The sequence below is a fragment of the Carcharodon carcharias genome, chromosome 20, assembly GCF_017639515.1.
Source record: "Carcharodon carcharias isolate sCarCar2 chromosome 20, sCarCar2.pri, whole genome shotgun sequence".
NCBI classification, from domain to species: Eukaryota; Metazoa; Chordata; class Chondrichthyes; order Lamniformes; family Lamnidae; genus Carcharodon; species Carcharodon carcharias.
Window position 1 is genome coordinate 106090135 of NC_054486.1, and position 14982 is coordinate 106105116.

At 43.5% G+C, this 14982-nt stretch overlaps 1 protein-coding gene across 4 annotated transcripts in view; it reads right to left on the reverse strand.

The window, feature by feature from the left end:
- The window catches only part of LOC121292658 (ribosomal protein S6 kinase alpha-5), a 220891-nt gene that overhangs the window by 26783 nt on the left and 179126 nt on the right, over positions 1 to 14982 (reverse strand). For all 4 annotated transcript variants that reach the window (XM_041214911.1, XM_041214909.1, XM_041214910.1 and 1 more), the window contains 3 exons: positions 14391 to 14516; positions 14018 to 14151; positions 9747 to 9840 (listed from right to left, as the gene is read on the reverse strand). In XM_041214911.1, coding sequence (XP_041070845.1) covers positions 9747 to 9840; positions 14018 to 14151; positions 14391 to 14516 — 354 coding nt within the window. The remainder of the gene's footprint in view (positions 1 to 9746; positions 9841 to 14017; positions 14152 to 14390; positions 14517 to 14982) is intronic.

Here is a 14982-nt window from a genome sequence, read left to right on the forward strand (position 1 = left end):
GGACCTGAAAGGACCATACTCTTAAGGCTATTACCAGCAAAATTATAAAACATACAGAAATCTAACTTTTGATGAATTATTACTATTTTTTCTATTCCATTTTTTCAATTTTCTGTCTTGCAGACAACATTCCCAGCAAACATGGTCCCAAGTGGGAAACCTTATCCAGGATAATTGGCTGTAAAATATAGGCACATCATAAACTGAGAATGAATTAATTCATTGTTACTCAGTGGCAAGACCTTAGAGTAGTTGCTTTCTTCAATGCATTACAGGCACAGTTTCTGACAATTCTGAATTTTCAGCATCAATAATCAATGCAATACTTCATCATTCAAAACTGTGTAAGAATTTCCGGCCCTTCCTCCCAGAACACAAAAACTTCTTTACATTAGGCTTAAGCTTTAAAAAAAAGAGGTTTTTATAAATGCATTCTTGGGACGTGAGCGTCTCAGGCAAGCCCAACATTTATTGTCCATCCCTATTACCCTTGAGAAAGTGGTGGTCAGCTGCTGTCTTGAACAACTGCAGTGCATGTGGTGTAGGTGCACCCAGAGTTCTTTTAAGAAGTTCCAGGATTTTGAAGGAATGGCAATATAGTTCCAAGTCAGGGTGGCATATTACTAAGAGGAGGGCTTTCAGGTGGTGGTGCTCCCTTGAGTCACAAGAACACAGGGGAACAAGAAATAGGAGCAGAAGTAGACCACACAGTTCATCAAGCCTGCTCCACCATTCAGTAAGATCATGGCTGACCTTGGGCCTTAGTTCCAATTTTCCTGTCCGATCCCATATCCCTTAGTTCCCTGATAGACCAAAAATCTGTCTATCCCAGCCTTAAATGGATTCAGTAATGGAGCATCCACAACCCTGTGGGGTACAGAATTGCAAAGATTCACAACCCTTTGAGTGAAGTAATTTCTTCTCATCTCAGTCCTAAACGATCAACCCCTTATCCTGAGACTCTACCCCTGTGCTTACATTCCCCGATCAACAGAAAAAAATCTTACAACGCCACCCTGTCAAATCCCTCCAGAATTTTGTAATTTTAATGAGACCGCCTCTCATTCTTCTAAACTCCAATGTATACAAACCCAATTTACTTAGCCTCTTATCATAGGACAACCCTGTCATCCCATGGACCAAATGAACCTCTGCTGTACCGCTTCCAATGCAATTACATCCTTTCTTAAATGTGGAGACCAAAACTGCACACAGTACTCCAGATTGATCTCACTAAAACCCTGTACAACTGTAGTAATACTTTATTCTTGTACTCCAGGCCCCTTGCAAATGAGGTCAACATGCCATTTTGCCTACCTAATTGCTTGCTAACTTTCTGCATTTCTTGTACAAGCACACCTAAGATTCTTTGAGCAAGAAAACTTACAAGTTTCTCAACTTTTAAAAAGCATTGTGCTTTTCTATTCTTCTAACCAAAGTGAATAACTTCACACTTCCCTGTATTATACTCCATCTGCCATCTCGTTGCCCACTCACTTAACCTGTCTATATCTCTTTGCAGCCTCTCTGTGTCCTCCCCACAGCTTATCTTTCAGCCTGGCTTGGTATCATCAGCAAACCTAGATCCATTACTCTCTGACTCTTCATCTAAGTCATTCATTTGCTGTTCTAGGTGATAGCAGTCACGAGTTTGGAAGGTGCTGCCGAAGGAGCCTAAGTGAGTTCATGCAGCACATCTTGCAGATGGTATATACTGTGAACCAGTGCTGGAGGGAGCAAATATTTAAGTGGCCATGGGATGTTGATCAAGTGGACTGCTTTGTCTTGCAAGGTGTCAAGCTTCTTTAATGTTGTTGGGTCTGCACTCGTCCAGCCATCACACTCTTGACTTGTGCCTTCTTAAATGGTGGACAGCTTAAGTTACTTGCCACAAAATTCCCAGCCTCTGACTAGCTCTTGTAACCACAGTATTTATAAGGCTGGTCCAGCTGAATTTCTGATCAATGGTAACCCCCAGGATGCTGATAGTGGTAGAGTTCAGCGATGGTATTGCAATTGAATGCCAAGGGAAGATGGTTGGATTCTCTCTTGTTGGAGATGGTCATTGCCTGGCACTTGTGTGGTATGAATGTTACTTGCCACTTACCAGCCCAAGCCTGAATGTTGTCCAAATCTTGTTGTATTGCGGCAAGGGTTGTATCAGTATTGAAGAGTTGTGCAATCATCAGTGAACATCCACGCTTCTGAACTTATGATTATTATCTGAAAAGGAAGAATGTGCAAGGCTATGGGAAGATGGTGGGGGAGTGGCACTAGGTAAATTGCTCCTTCAGAAAGCCAGCACAGATGCAATGGGCCAAATGGCCTCCTTCTGTGTTGTAACTATTCTGTGATGCTGGAGGGAAGGTCACTGATGAAGCAGCTGAAAATGGTTGGGCCTAGGACACTGCCCTGAGGAAATCTTGCAGCGATGTCCCAGGACTGAAATGAGTGGCTTCCAATGACCACAACCATCTTCCTTTGTGCTAGGATTGACTCCAATCAGTGGAGAGTATTCCCTCTGATTCTCACTGACTTCAAATTTGCTAGGGCTCCTTGGTGTCATACTCATTCAACAGCTGCCTTGACATCGAGGGCAGTCACTCTTGCTTCCCCTCTCGAGTTCAGCTCTTTTGTCCATGTTTGGACCAAGGCTGTAATGAGGTTTGGAGCTGATGGGCCCTGGCAGAACTCAAACTAAGCATCAATGAGCAGGTTGTTGCTGAGTAAGCATTTGATAGCACTGCTGACGTCATCTTCCATCACTTTGCTGCTGATTGAGAACAGACCGAGGGGGTAGTACTTGGCTGGGTCGGATTTGTCCTGCTCATTGTGGACAACACATACCTGGGAAATTTTCCACATTGTTGGATAGATGCCAGTTTTGTAGCTATACTGGAACAGTTTGGCTATGGGTGCATAAGTACTATAGCTGGAATGTTGTCAGAGTCCCATAGTCTTTGCTGTATCTAGTGCCTTCAGGTCTTGAAATCATGTGGAGTGAATCAAATTGTCTGAAGACTGACCTCTGTGATACTGGGGATCTCAGGAAGAGGGCAAGGTGGATCATCCACAGCACTTCTGGCTGAAGATGGCTGCAAATGCTTTGGCCTTGTCTTTTTTACTGATGTGCTAGCCTCCCACATCATTGAGGATAAGGATGGTTTTGGATTTTGGTTCTTCCTCTAGTTGGTTGTTTAAGACCAGCTGGATATGGCAGGACTGAATAGCTTTGACCATATCTGTTGGTTGCGGGATTGCTTAGTTCTGTCTATAGTGTGTTGCCGTTGCTGTTTAGCAGAGTAATCCTGTGTAGTAGCTTCACCAGGTTGGCATCTCATTTTTAGGTTTGCCTAATGCTTCTCCTGGCATGCCTTCCTGCACTCTTCATTGAACCAGGGTTGATCCTTTGGTTTGATGGTAATGGTAGAGTGGGGGATATGAGGTTACAGATTGCAGTTGAATACAATTCTGCTGCTACTGCTGATGGCCCACAGTGCATCGTGGATGCCCAGTTTTAAGCAGTTGGATCTGTTCTGAGTCAATCCGATTTAGCACTGTGGTAGTGGCACAAAACATGATGGAGAGTGTCCACAGTGTGAAATAGAGCTTTGTCTCCACAAGGACTGAGCGTTAGTCACTCCTAGCAATACTAACATGGGCAGGTAAATTGGTGAGGATGAGGTCATGTAGGATTGTTCGACTTGTTGGTTCTCCTGCTACCAGCCACAGGACCGGTCTGGTAGATATGTCCTTCAGAATTCAGCCAGCTCGTTCAGTACTGGTGCTACCAAGCCACTCTTGGTGATGGACAATGAAATGCTAAAGGGTCACGCTTGTTGAAGAACATTGAAGTCCCTCACCCAGAGCACTCTCTGTGCCCTTGCTGCCCTCAGTGCTTCTTCCAAGTTGTGTTCAATATGAAGGAGTATCGTTCATCAGCTGAGGGGACGTAGGTAGGTCATAATCAGCAGGAGCTTTCCTCCCCATTTTGAGCTAATGCCATAAGACTTCATGGGGTCTGCAGTCAATGTTGAGGGTTCCCAAGGCCACACCCTCCTTACTGTATATCACTGTGCTACCATGTCTGGAATATACCCAGGAATAGCAATGGAGGAGACTGGAACATTGGCTGTAACATATAATTTGCTGAGTATGGCTATGCCAGGTTGTTGTTTGACTAGCCTAGAGTGGATTTCCCAATATTGCCATAAGTTCCCAGATGTTAGTGAGGATGACTTTGCAGGATTGACTGGGCAGGATGTGCCTTTGTCATTTCTGATGCTTAGGTTGATGCTGGGTGATCCATCCAGTTTTATTCTTATTTGACTTTTCTGTAGCCGTTCTGATACAACTGTGTGGCTTGCTAGGCAGTTAAGAGGGTCTGGAAGCACATGTAGGCCAGAACGGGTAAGGACAACAGATTTCCTTCCCTGAAGAACATTAGTGAACGAGATGGGTTGTTAATGACTATCCAATGGTTTCATGATTATTATCAATGACACTGGCATTTCATTCTAGATTTATTAATTAATTGAATTTAAATTTCCCCAGCTGTCGTGGTGGGATTTGAAATCATGGGCAAAATTTTCCCGGCGGTGAGCAGGGGGCAGGGCCCACTCGCTGATGCGAAACTGACATGGGATGACATCAGGGAGAACCCCCGACGTCATCCCGCCCCATTTAAATATTTAGGAAGGCGGGCGGACAGCGCGATCAGCTGTCCGCCCGCCAACCTGTCAACGGCCAATTGAGGCCACTGACAGGATCATGAATCCAATTAAAGGCCCTGCCCGTCCAACCTTAAGGCTGACGGGCAGGCCAGGAGCCCCAGCGGGTTTCTGAAAAAACATGAAACCTCATCCACTGGCAGGATGAGGTTTCATGTCTGTTTTAAAAAAGTTTAATACAGTTTTTGCAATATTTATTGACATGTACCATCTCAGTGTGACATTGTCACATGAGGCGGACATGCTAATAATTTTTTTATTATTCTATTTTTGAAGTTTGAAACTCTGTCAGTGATCTCCCTGAGGCAGCACTTAGCCTCAGGGAGATGCGTGCGAAAAAGCGCACTCTTGGACAGTTGGGGAATCCCTCCCCCAACCCTGCACAGGAAGCACAAAGCACTTCCTGTCGGGTGGCCTGCTGGGCAGGCCTTAATTGGCCCGTCTACTCAAAATGGCGAAACGGGGCCCGTTTTGGTGGCAGCGATCGGCTGCCCGCCCACCGCCGAGCCAGTGGGGCCCGCCCGCCCATCAAGGGCAAAATTCTGCCCCATGTCTCTGGATTATTAATCTGGGCCTCTGCATTACTAGTCCAGTAACATAATCACTATGCTACCATTCCCATTAATGGGGATACAAAGCTATTTCCATAAGTCAGCTTGAAATACCAAAATGGGGAAAGAAAAAATCGACAGTGCCTTATATAAAATAACATAATACTAACAATTCTTTCTGTTTGTTGCTGGCTAATGTCACTGGAAAGCACTCATGTCATGTGTGAATCTTCATTAAGGAAAAATAAACTCTATTATCGCAGTCAGGGTACACCCCTAAGCTATACCTCGAAACCAAGCACTTCATGGGCGCTACAGATGAAAGGAAATTGATAATCTTGATGTTGTAAATATTATTTTATTTGCTATTAAAGATTTGGTATAGCGTGTTAGGTAGTTCAAGGGCAGAATTTTGCCCTCGTAGGGCGGGGCCAGTCGGGAAGCCGACAGCCACCCGTGATCGGGGCCGGACCACAATTTCACACTGGTGGGCCGAGTAAGGCCTGCCCGGCGTGAAACGCAAGAGGCAGCGCTCAGCACTGCCTGTGCAGGCGAGGGAGGAGGGCAAGTGAGAGCTTCACGCATGCGCGCGAGTGCATGCTTGAAAATCTCCCTGAGGTACAGGGCTGCCTCAGGGAGATGAACAGTTTTAAAAATTAGAAAAAAAGATTTTAAAAATGTTATAAAACATGTCCCGTCATATGACTGACTCTGTCACATGAGTAGGAACATGTTATAAATGAAATTTAAAAATGTTTATTTAATTTTTATTTGATGTTGGAAACCTCATCTCGCCCGTGGATGAGGTTTCCAAAAAAAAAGTGCAAAAGCCACTTGGCCTTTTCACCTGCCCACCAACTGTAAGGTTGGACGGGCAGCGAAAATTGGTTTCAATTACCATGTTAATGACCTTAACAGGCCTTTTAATCGCCGGCGGACATGCAGCCAACTCCAGCGCATGCCCGCCAACCAAAGTATCACATGACTGTGCGTTGACGCTGGGACACTTGCCCGACGACAACGCGCGTAATTTTACACTCGAGCAGGTTGGGAGCACGCGTGCCCGCCGAGGTAAAAATTCTGCCCCAAGCAATGACAGGTCTCTGCATGGTTTGGTGTCTTAGGGAAATTTAGTCAACAAGAGGATTGTAATCAGATTCCACTAAATCATACTACGACAAAAAAGATGCCTACGTAATCATATTGCCTATATTTGATCCTACATAAATACAATTTTATGAATGTAAAGTAATTGACTGATACTGTTTTGTTGCAATTACTTGACATTAACAGGCCTGTCTTAATATTGCACAGGGCTAATACACCTTGTTAAAAACAAAAAACTGCGGATGCTGGAAATACAAAACAAAAACAGAATTACCTGGAAAAACTCAGCAGGTCTGGCAGCATCGGCGGAGAAGAAAAGAGTTGACGTTTCTCGAGTCCTCATGACCCTTCAACAGAACTGAGTGAATCTAAGGAGAGGGGTGAAATATAAGCTGGTTTAAGGTGTGTGTTTGGGGGGGGTGGTCCTAGTTCTGTTGAAGGGTCATGAGGACTCAAAACGTCAACTCTTTTCTTCTCCACCGATGCTGCCAGACTTGCTGAGTTTTTCCAGGTAATTCTGTTTTTGTTTTCTAATACACCTTGTTTTGTTTTTAGAAATAAACTTTCTCAGTTACAATTTATAGGGCACAAACCAGAGCATGAACTGGTTGAACATGCTGTGAAGAACTTGATTTGGTTACTTCAGGTATTTCAAAACTATGAAGGGTTTTGATTGAGTAAGTAGGGAGAAACTGTTTCAAGGCATGACTGTCAGTAAGCAGAAACAGATTTAATATAACAAGCAAAAGAACAAGGTGGGGAGGTGGTGAGAATTTTTTTTCGCAGCTAATTGTTGTGATACGAAATTTGTGGTGGAAGCAGGTTGAATAGAAACTCACAAAAGGGTATTGATTTTATACTTGAAAAGCAAAAATGTGCAGGGCCATGGACAAAATACAAAGGAGTGACACTAAATGGATAACTCTTTCAGAGAGCTGACACAGGCATGATGTGTCGAATGTCTCCTTCAGTGGTGTAAGATTCTATGATTCAAGGTAGAACCTGCTTCCTGCTTCCTCCAAAGGAAGATAGGAGCAAGAAGTGTGACAGGCAGAGAGCCAGCAAGCACAAAATAAGATGCTATAGTCACTTGGCAGGGGTTTCAGTAATTTAATTCAGACTGAAAATACAGCTAAAATATAAAGTGAGGCTGGGTGGGAGGGGAGGGAAGTGGTTCTCAGGGTGAATTGCAGGAAATTGCTCTCACAAAATCACTGAAAAGGATGTAGAAAGACTGCATTTTTTTAACAGCATGAGGCAGAAAGCAAGGACTAATGTAATACTAAGATGAAAATTAATAGGATTATTTATGACAAGGTAAAGGTTAGGCAGAAATGAAACGAAGAATAAAACCCCTGAAAATTTTGTTTCCTTTTACAATTCCTGTAAGATTCTCAGCTTCCAGTCAAGGGCTGAACATATTAAGGACACATCTTTACAATAGTTGCAGAATCTTATCGTTTGGGAGTGATGCATCTAGTACTGATATTTACTGATATCAGAGCTGCCTTATGGAAGTGTTAAACCATTTCCTGCATCATACTGTCACAACATGAAACAGAATAGAAGTGCAAAAATTACCAATTCCGTTATTTGTTTCTTTTTCTTAAACTAATTGATTTTCCAAGGTGTTGTACACAAGTACTGAAGATCAATTTGAATTTTTTAGGCAAGCACATATAGAAGACAGGGAATTATGCAAACATTGTTAAAGTGGTAAGGTAGAGGCATAAGTGTGAAAGGCAGGAGGACTACTGTAAAAGGAATAAGGAGGAAAGAGGAAAGAGAGAAGTTGGGGGGGGGGGTAAAAGAGATGGGTTGGCGGGGGGAGGAGGGAGGGAGAGCAGAAGAGATGGAGAGGCAGAACAGAAAAGTACAGGGAAAGGGTACATAAGCGAATATTCATCCAAGTATGAGTATCCAAGAAGTCACAAAGGTGAGGGTCTGTCCTTTAGTGGACAGTTTGTGCGGATCCGGCAGACTTGGTCACATTCTGCTCCATCTGCAGAGCTCTCTGCATTGTCTCCAGTCTATTGTTTTACTGTTCTGGTTTCTTGATGACCTTCAAGATAATTCAGCCTCCACATTTATTCTGGAATTTCATCAGTTTCTCAGCACCTCTGCTTCGGAAATCCTCTGTGTGGGTGGGGTGGGGATTTCCAATGAAAATGCAGCATGGGGGTGGTGCAGTGAATAGGAAATACATTTGGGGAAGGGGGTTTCTATTAAAAAGAGATGTAAGGCAGGATGGGGGCATCTTTAAGGGGGAGCTGTTGGGTGAAAGGGATCAGCAGCCAGCATGTGGGCTGCAATAGAAACTGCAGCTAGCAGGGAGGAGTGAAAGCTAATATGGAAGATGCAGCTGGAGGTGGATGAATGAAAATTTAAGCCTGCAAGGTGAGTGGGGTCTTGAAAGATAGTGCCATGGGAAATGGGGAAGTGGGAAGAACAGGGAGAGATAAAGAAAGAAGCTGTGATGGACAGCTGGTAGAGGGAGTGGTGGGGTTGAGAGTGGGGGCAGAGTGTGTGAGAATAAAGAGGCACATAGAGGGGCAGTGAAAGTGGCAACATGGAGTTTCACAGCTGGGACTGAGAATATCCTATTTTACCCTTGGGAAGGAAGTACATCTCATTTTTAATCTTAATGATAACGGTGAGAAAGATGGCAGATAATTTTCACCTAGGCATGGGATGGAGAGACAGGAGGTGGTTTCTCATCAGCTTAGTGTTGGAGATAAGTCTTCATTGGGCAGTATCAACCTCAGCACCTCAACTCCTGTAAAAATTGCATTTATATCATGTCCCAAGATATTTCATACCAGTTAATTACTTATGAAGTGCTGTTTTGGTTGCTTTGCAGCTACATGTAGACAATTAGATCCCACAGACAGTGGTAGGTAACATAAATAATCTGACCATCAGTTTTGCCTAGCATTGGTAGAGGAATAAATGACACTGGAAGACATCAACTGTTCCTTAAAATGTTACGTGGGATCTTCTACATCTACCTAAGGTGGCAGACCGCATGTTGGTTTAATGTCACATCTGAAGGTTGAAACTGAGAAAATTCAACACATTCTCAAAGGTTAGAGGCAGCTGCGCGCTCTCCCCTCCATTTATAGCACCACAGCCTCTGCAGTGTCTGGTGAAATCCATATTGTTGTAGTCTTAATGCAGCATTATTGGCACTCATGGTTCTCAAACTAGTAGACCACTGCTGCCCTTTTACCATCAGATGACACCCGCCAAGGTAACAGGGTGAGGATATACTACAGTTGCTACTGGAAAGCCTAAGTGCATTTAAGAGAGAATCTTTTAATGTCTGATTGCCAAGCCACACATCGCTTTTATAGCATACCTGGTCATGATGAACATCATGCAGTTTTACAATGTTAGGGTGTCCTTCACACAGCTTTAGAGCTGCAATCTCCCTTTGAGTGTTTGCTTCCATTCTGTAAAATGGAATAAAAAGGTATATTTATTGAACAAACTGGAATACAGTGATCTAACAGAGACACTTATAGATCCAGGCTAGAATTTTTTTAAAAATTGCTTAACATTGAAACCGAGGTGGAATTCCCATTGATCTGCACATACCACAATGTAAAGATATGTGCTAACCTTGGTCTTCCTGCCCATATCTCGACCCTGCCACATCTTCTAGCCCCTCTCCACCGCCGCCCAGCCCTATTCAATTTCAGTGGTTCGAGTTATTATAATTATACTTTTTGTCAGCTCCATTGTCCCCTGATAAGAAAAATAAAAGCACTCGAAGGAACATATGATTAAAATGTCACATACAATTTATGGTTCATTTTCGGATCTGTGGGTACAACACTCAACCAGTGGCACTGAAGATAATCACTGTTAATTAAATGAACTGTATTCAACCGCCTATAAAACTGTTTTGTCAATTTGTTCTGGCACTTGTGCTAAATGCGATTAAACATGAGGCTATGGGATTGGAGATTGATGGGAAATTGTTTTAAGGCTTGCTGATGGCAGTGGTGTTATAACGTGATAGAGGAAGGAAATAAATTTGGTGGATTTTATTGGTAATTCTTATAACTGCTGATTAAAGTCGTAAAGTGATGTCTCAAACCTCTCTGCCATCATTTCTGGGGATAGGCCAGCTCAGCATTCCAAAAGGACCACTCATTCCTCGATATCCTGATACATCCTCAATCACTCCCAAGAGCATCTCCTACCCATCCCATGGCACTCTCCCATGCAAGCGCAAGAGATTCAAAACCTTCTTCCTTTTCACTGTCCAATGCCCCAAATACTCCTTTCAAGTGAAATAGCGATTTACTTGTACCTCTTTCAATTTAAAATATTGTATTCACTACTCATGATGTGGTCTCCTCTACAATGGGAAGACCAAACTCAGATTAGGTGACTGTATGGCGAATACCTCCGTTTAATCCGTAAGCATGATACCAAGCTTCCGGTGCCTGTCATTTTTGTTCTCCGTCCACAACCACTTTGACTTCTCTGTCTCGGCCTGCTGCACTGTGCCATTGAAGCTCAATGTAAACTCAAGGAGCTACACCCCATCTTTCAATTAGGCATTTTACAGCATTCCAGCATCAACACAGAGTTCAACAATTACTGGTGATAATCTCTGCTCCATTATTTTTTTTCTGTGTTTGTTTGTGTCTTTTGATGGCAGCTATTGGTGTTGATTCCCATTTATACCTCCACCACACCAACTTTTGTTTCTTTGCTTTTTCCATTACCATCTAGAGTCATAGGGCCGAATCTTCTGGCTGACGTGCGGGTAGTGGAGCTCGCCAGTCAGCGCTTAAAATGTTACGCTCCGACGTCAGTGCGCGGCATTGCGATGTTTTGGTCGGCAGGCGCGCTATGCAGTGCAACGCATGTCCGCCATTAATTAAAGGCCTTGTTAAGGCCATTAAGTCACCAATCGACAAGGATTTTGAGGGGCCCATGCGAACTTCGGCTCGGCGCACGGGCCCAACGAGCAGGCGGTTAAGTGATTTTTTTTATCAAACCTCATCCAGTGGCGGGATGAGGTTTGATACTGGAATTAAAAAAGTTCAATAAAGTTTTTGTGTTCTTCATTAACACATCCCATCTCGTGTGACATTTTCACATGGGGGGGACATGTTAATGATTTTAAAATTTTTCTATTTTTAATGTTTCACAGACTTTCAGCGATCTCCCTGAGGCAGCACACAGCCTCAGGGAGATGTGCGCTCTTTCGTGCGCATGCGCGAAAGAGCACACTCTCGCATTTGGGGAATCCACCCCCCCCCCACCCACCGCCCGCACAGAAAGCGCATAGAGCTTCCCGTCGGGCGTCACGCTGGCTGGGCCTTAATTGGCCCGCCCACATAAAATGGCGGCAGGGCCTGTTTCGGCGGTGGTGATTGCCTGCCGCTGATTCAGTCAGCCCACCCGCCCATCAAGGTCAAAATTCAGCCCATAGAGTCATAGAGGTCTACAGCACAGAAAAATGCCCTTCGGCCCATCGAGTCTGCGTTGGTCAAACAAGTACCTAACTATTTTAATCACATTTTCCAGCACAAGGCCCATAGCCTTGTATGCCATGGCATCGCAAGTGCACTCCAAATACTTCTTAAATGTTATGAGAGTATCTGCCTCTACCACTTTTTCAGGCAGTGGGTGAAAAAATTCTTCCTCACATCCCCTCTAAACCTCCTGCCCCTTACCTTAAATCTATGCCCCCTGGTTATTGATCCCTCCACCAAGGGGAAAAGTTCCTTCCTGTCTACCCTATCTATTTTTGCCTTGCACTATCATCCCCTTGTCAGTTAGTCTCTTTTATCTTCCATCGCACCAAAGGCTTCTTCTCTGTGCTTCTTCTCCTCTTCTTTAGCCAGACAGTGGTGAATCTATGGAATTCATTGCCACAGAAGGCTGTGGAGGCCAGGTCATTGAGTGTATTTAAGACCGAGATAGATAGGTTCTTGATTGGTAAGGGGATCAAAGGTTACGGGAAGAAGGTGGGAGAATGGGGTTGAGAAACTTATCAGCCATGATTGAATGGCGGAGCAGACTCGATGGGCCGAATAGCCTAATTTCTGCTCCTATGTCTTATGGTGCTCTACTTTTCCTGCCAGTGTGCCTGCTGAAAAATCTGTTACATCTCCAACTTTTTCCAGTTTTGACGAAAGATCATCAATCTGAAATGTTAACTGTTTCTCTCTCCACAGCTGCTGCCAGACTTGCTAAATATTTCCAACATTTTATGTTTTTCAGTGTGTACACTTAACCCATCCTAGAATAGTGATCCCTTTTGTGATCTTTAGAGCTTAAGTGAACTTCTACAAAATATAAAACACAAATAACTTGTCAAGTACATAATATCAAATTAGGAATTATTGTCAAGTATTTTAGACATTAGCAGGAGTATTGGCAAATGTTTATCATCTCTATTGCCAACTGTGCCAGAAAGCACCTCATGTGTGATACATTCCCATTTCTACTGACAGAATTTTTTTTGAGTCAAAGAGAATGAGTAAGAGCCTTCATAAGAAAATGCTGCAATAAGAGAGAAGAAATGAACACACAGACTTGGCTTTGCTTTAATAGAAAGTATCTATTTTAGGTTTCAACAAAATGTCCAAAATATGGGGCAGAATTTTCACCTTGGTGGGTGGGCACGAGCCCGACCCACTCGAGCATGAAATGATGTGCATTGACGTCGGGTGAGCATCTTGATGTCAATGTGCAGTCGCGCAATAGTCCGGTTGGTGGGCACACGCAGGAATTGGCAGAGCCAACAATTAAAAGGCCTGTTAAGGCCATTAAAATATCAATTAACTTAAATTTTTCGCTGCCCGTCCAACTTTACCGTTGGCGGGCAGGCGAAACGACCAAGCGGCCTTTGCATTTTTTTTTTGAAACCTCATCCATGGGTGGGATGAGGTTTCCAACATCAACTAAAAATAAAATAAAATTTAAAAAACTTCACTTGTAACATGTCAGAGTCACTTGAGGGTACATGTTTTATAACATGTTTCAAATCTTTTATTTTGAAAACTCTTCATCTCCCTGAGGCAGTTCTGTGCCTCGGGCAGATTCTCAAGTGCGCACTCACGAAGTTCGTGTTCGCTCTGCTCGCCTTCCTCCCCTCCAGCACAGGCAGTGATGAGCGCTGTCACTCCCGTTTCACGCTGGGCGGGCCTTAGTCGGCCCGCCAGCATGAAATCACCTTCCAGCCTCGATCGCAGGCAGCTTCCCGACCGCCACCACCCGCACCCACGAACCCGCCCACCGAGGTCAAAATTCTGCCCATGGTGTAAATCTCCAAATAAAATTTGTAATGCCATTGCCTCTTACGCAATTGCTCTCACCTTACATCCGGATGATGTGATGAGGATAAGGGACAAATAAAGTTAATTCAGTGCCCTAAGTGTGTATATACACAAACAATCATCCTACCCATAATGCTGTGAATACAGATACTCTTGTCTAATATTTGGCTATAAATTCACATTTCCTGAGATTTTTCTTCTAAACAAAAAAAATCTAGATAAAAGGAAAAGAAAATGATTTCAATTGTTTTCACTAGGGTGCAGGATATGGATTAGCAGAAATATTACATTATTTAAAAAAAATAACCATTATGTTTGGCATTACCTTTTGCTGACAATTTTCACGGCAAACTCCTGCCCAGTTTTCTTATTTCGACACCTCCTACAGATAGAGAAACTTCCTTCTCCAAGTGGACTGTCTTTTAGATCCAGATCATAGTGTTGGTAAAATGGGGAATCCTATTTGGGGGAGGAGGGGAGATGGAATTTAAAATTTATGTTAACTGAAATACCTGAGTACAGATATATTTTTAAAATGCATTATAAACTAGAGGTGTTCAGTGTTATCACCTCCTTCGTATTACTAAAAGTTTTTAAAAAATAAACTGCCAAATGTGATACCTAAGTGTAGTCCATTTAAAATGATCACTTATAAAATAAACTCACAACAAATATGTCATACCTAACATGATAAATACCTTCATCATAGCACTGCGTGCGATAGCAGTACTGCCAGGACGATCCACTCCCAAATGAAGCTGAATGGGATCAGTCATCACGGCATTACGTTTGAAGAGAATGGAGGGAGCAATGAAAGAGTAGCCCTAACAAGAAAATACAAAGATAAACCTTTAACCTGAATGTTAATCAGGTTAACATATAAAAGTTCACAGCATATAAGGAGGCTGCTTGGGCCATCATATCTGTGCCAGCTCTTCACTAGAGCAATACAAAACTTAGCTCACTCCCCGCTCTTCTTCCATCACTTTGTAACCTTTTGGCTTCAAGGGTTTATCCACTTTTCTCACAAGATGCAATGGTCTCTGCTCAACCATTCCCTCTGGCAAAGCATTCCATGCTCTATTAACCCTCTGCACTAAAAAAATCTTCCTAATCTCGCTTCTCATTCCCATTGTGACAATTTTAAATTGATGATTCCTCATCAGTAACTCCCTAATCAAAAATAATGGTGGTGGTGGTGGTGGTTGGTGCGGGGGGGGGGGGGGGGGGGGGGGGGGGGGGAATTTTACAGCAGCAGGATTTTACGTTTCTACAGAAGTCAATGGCCTG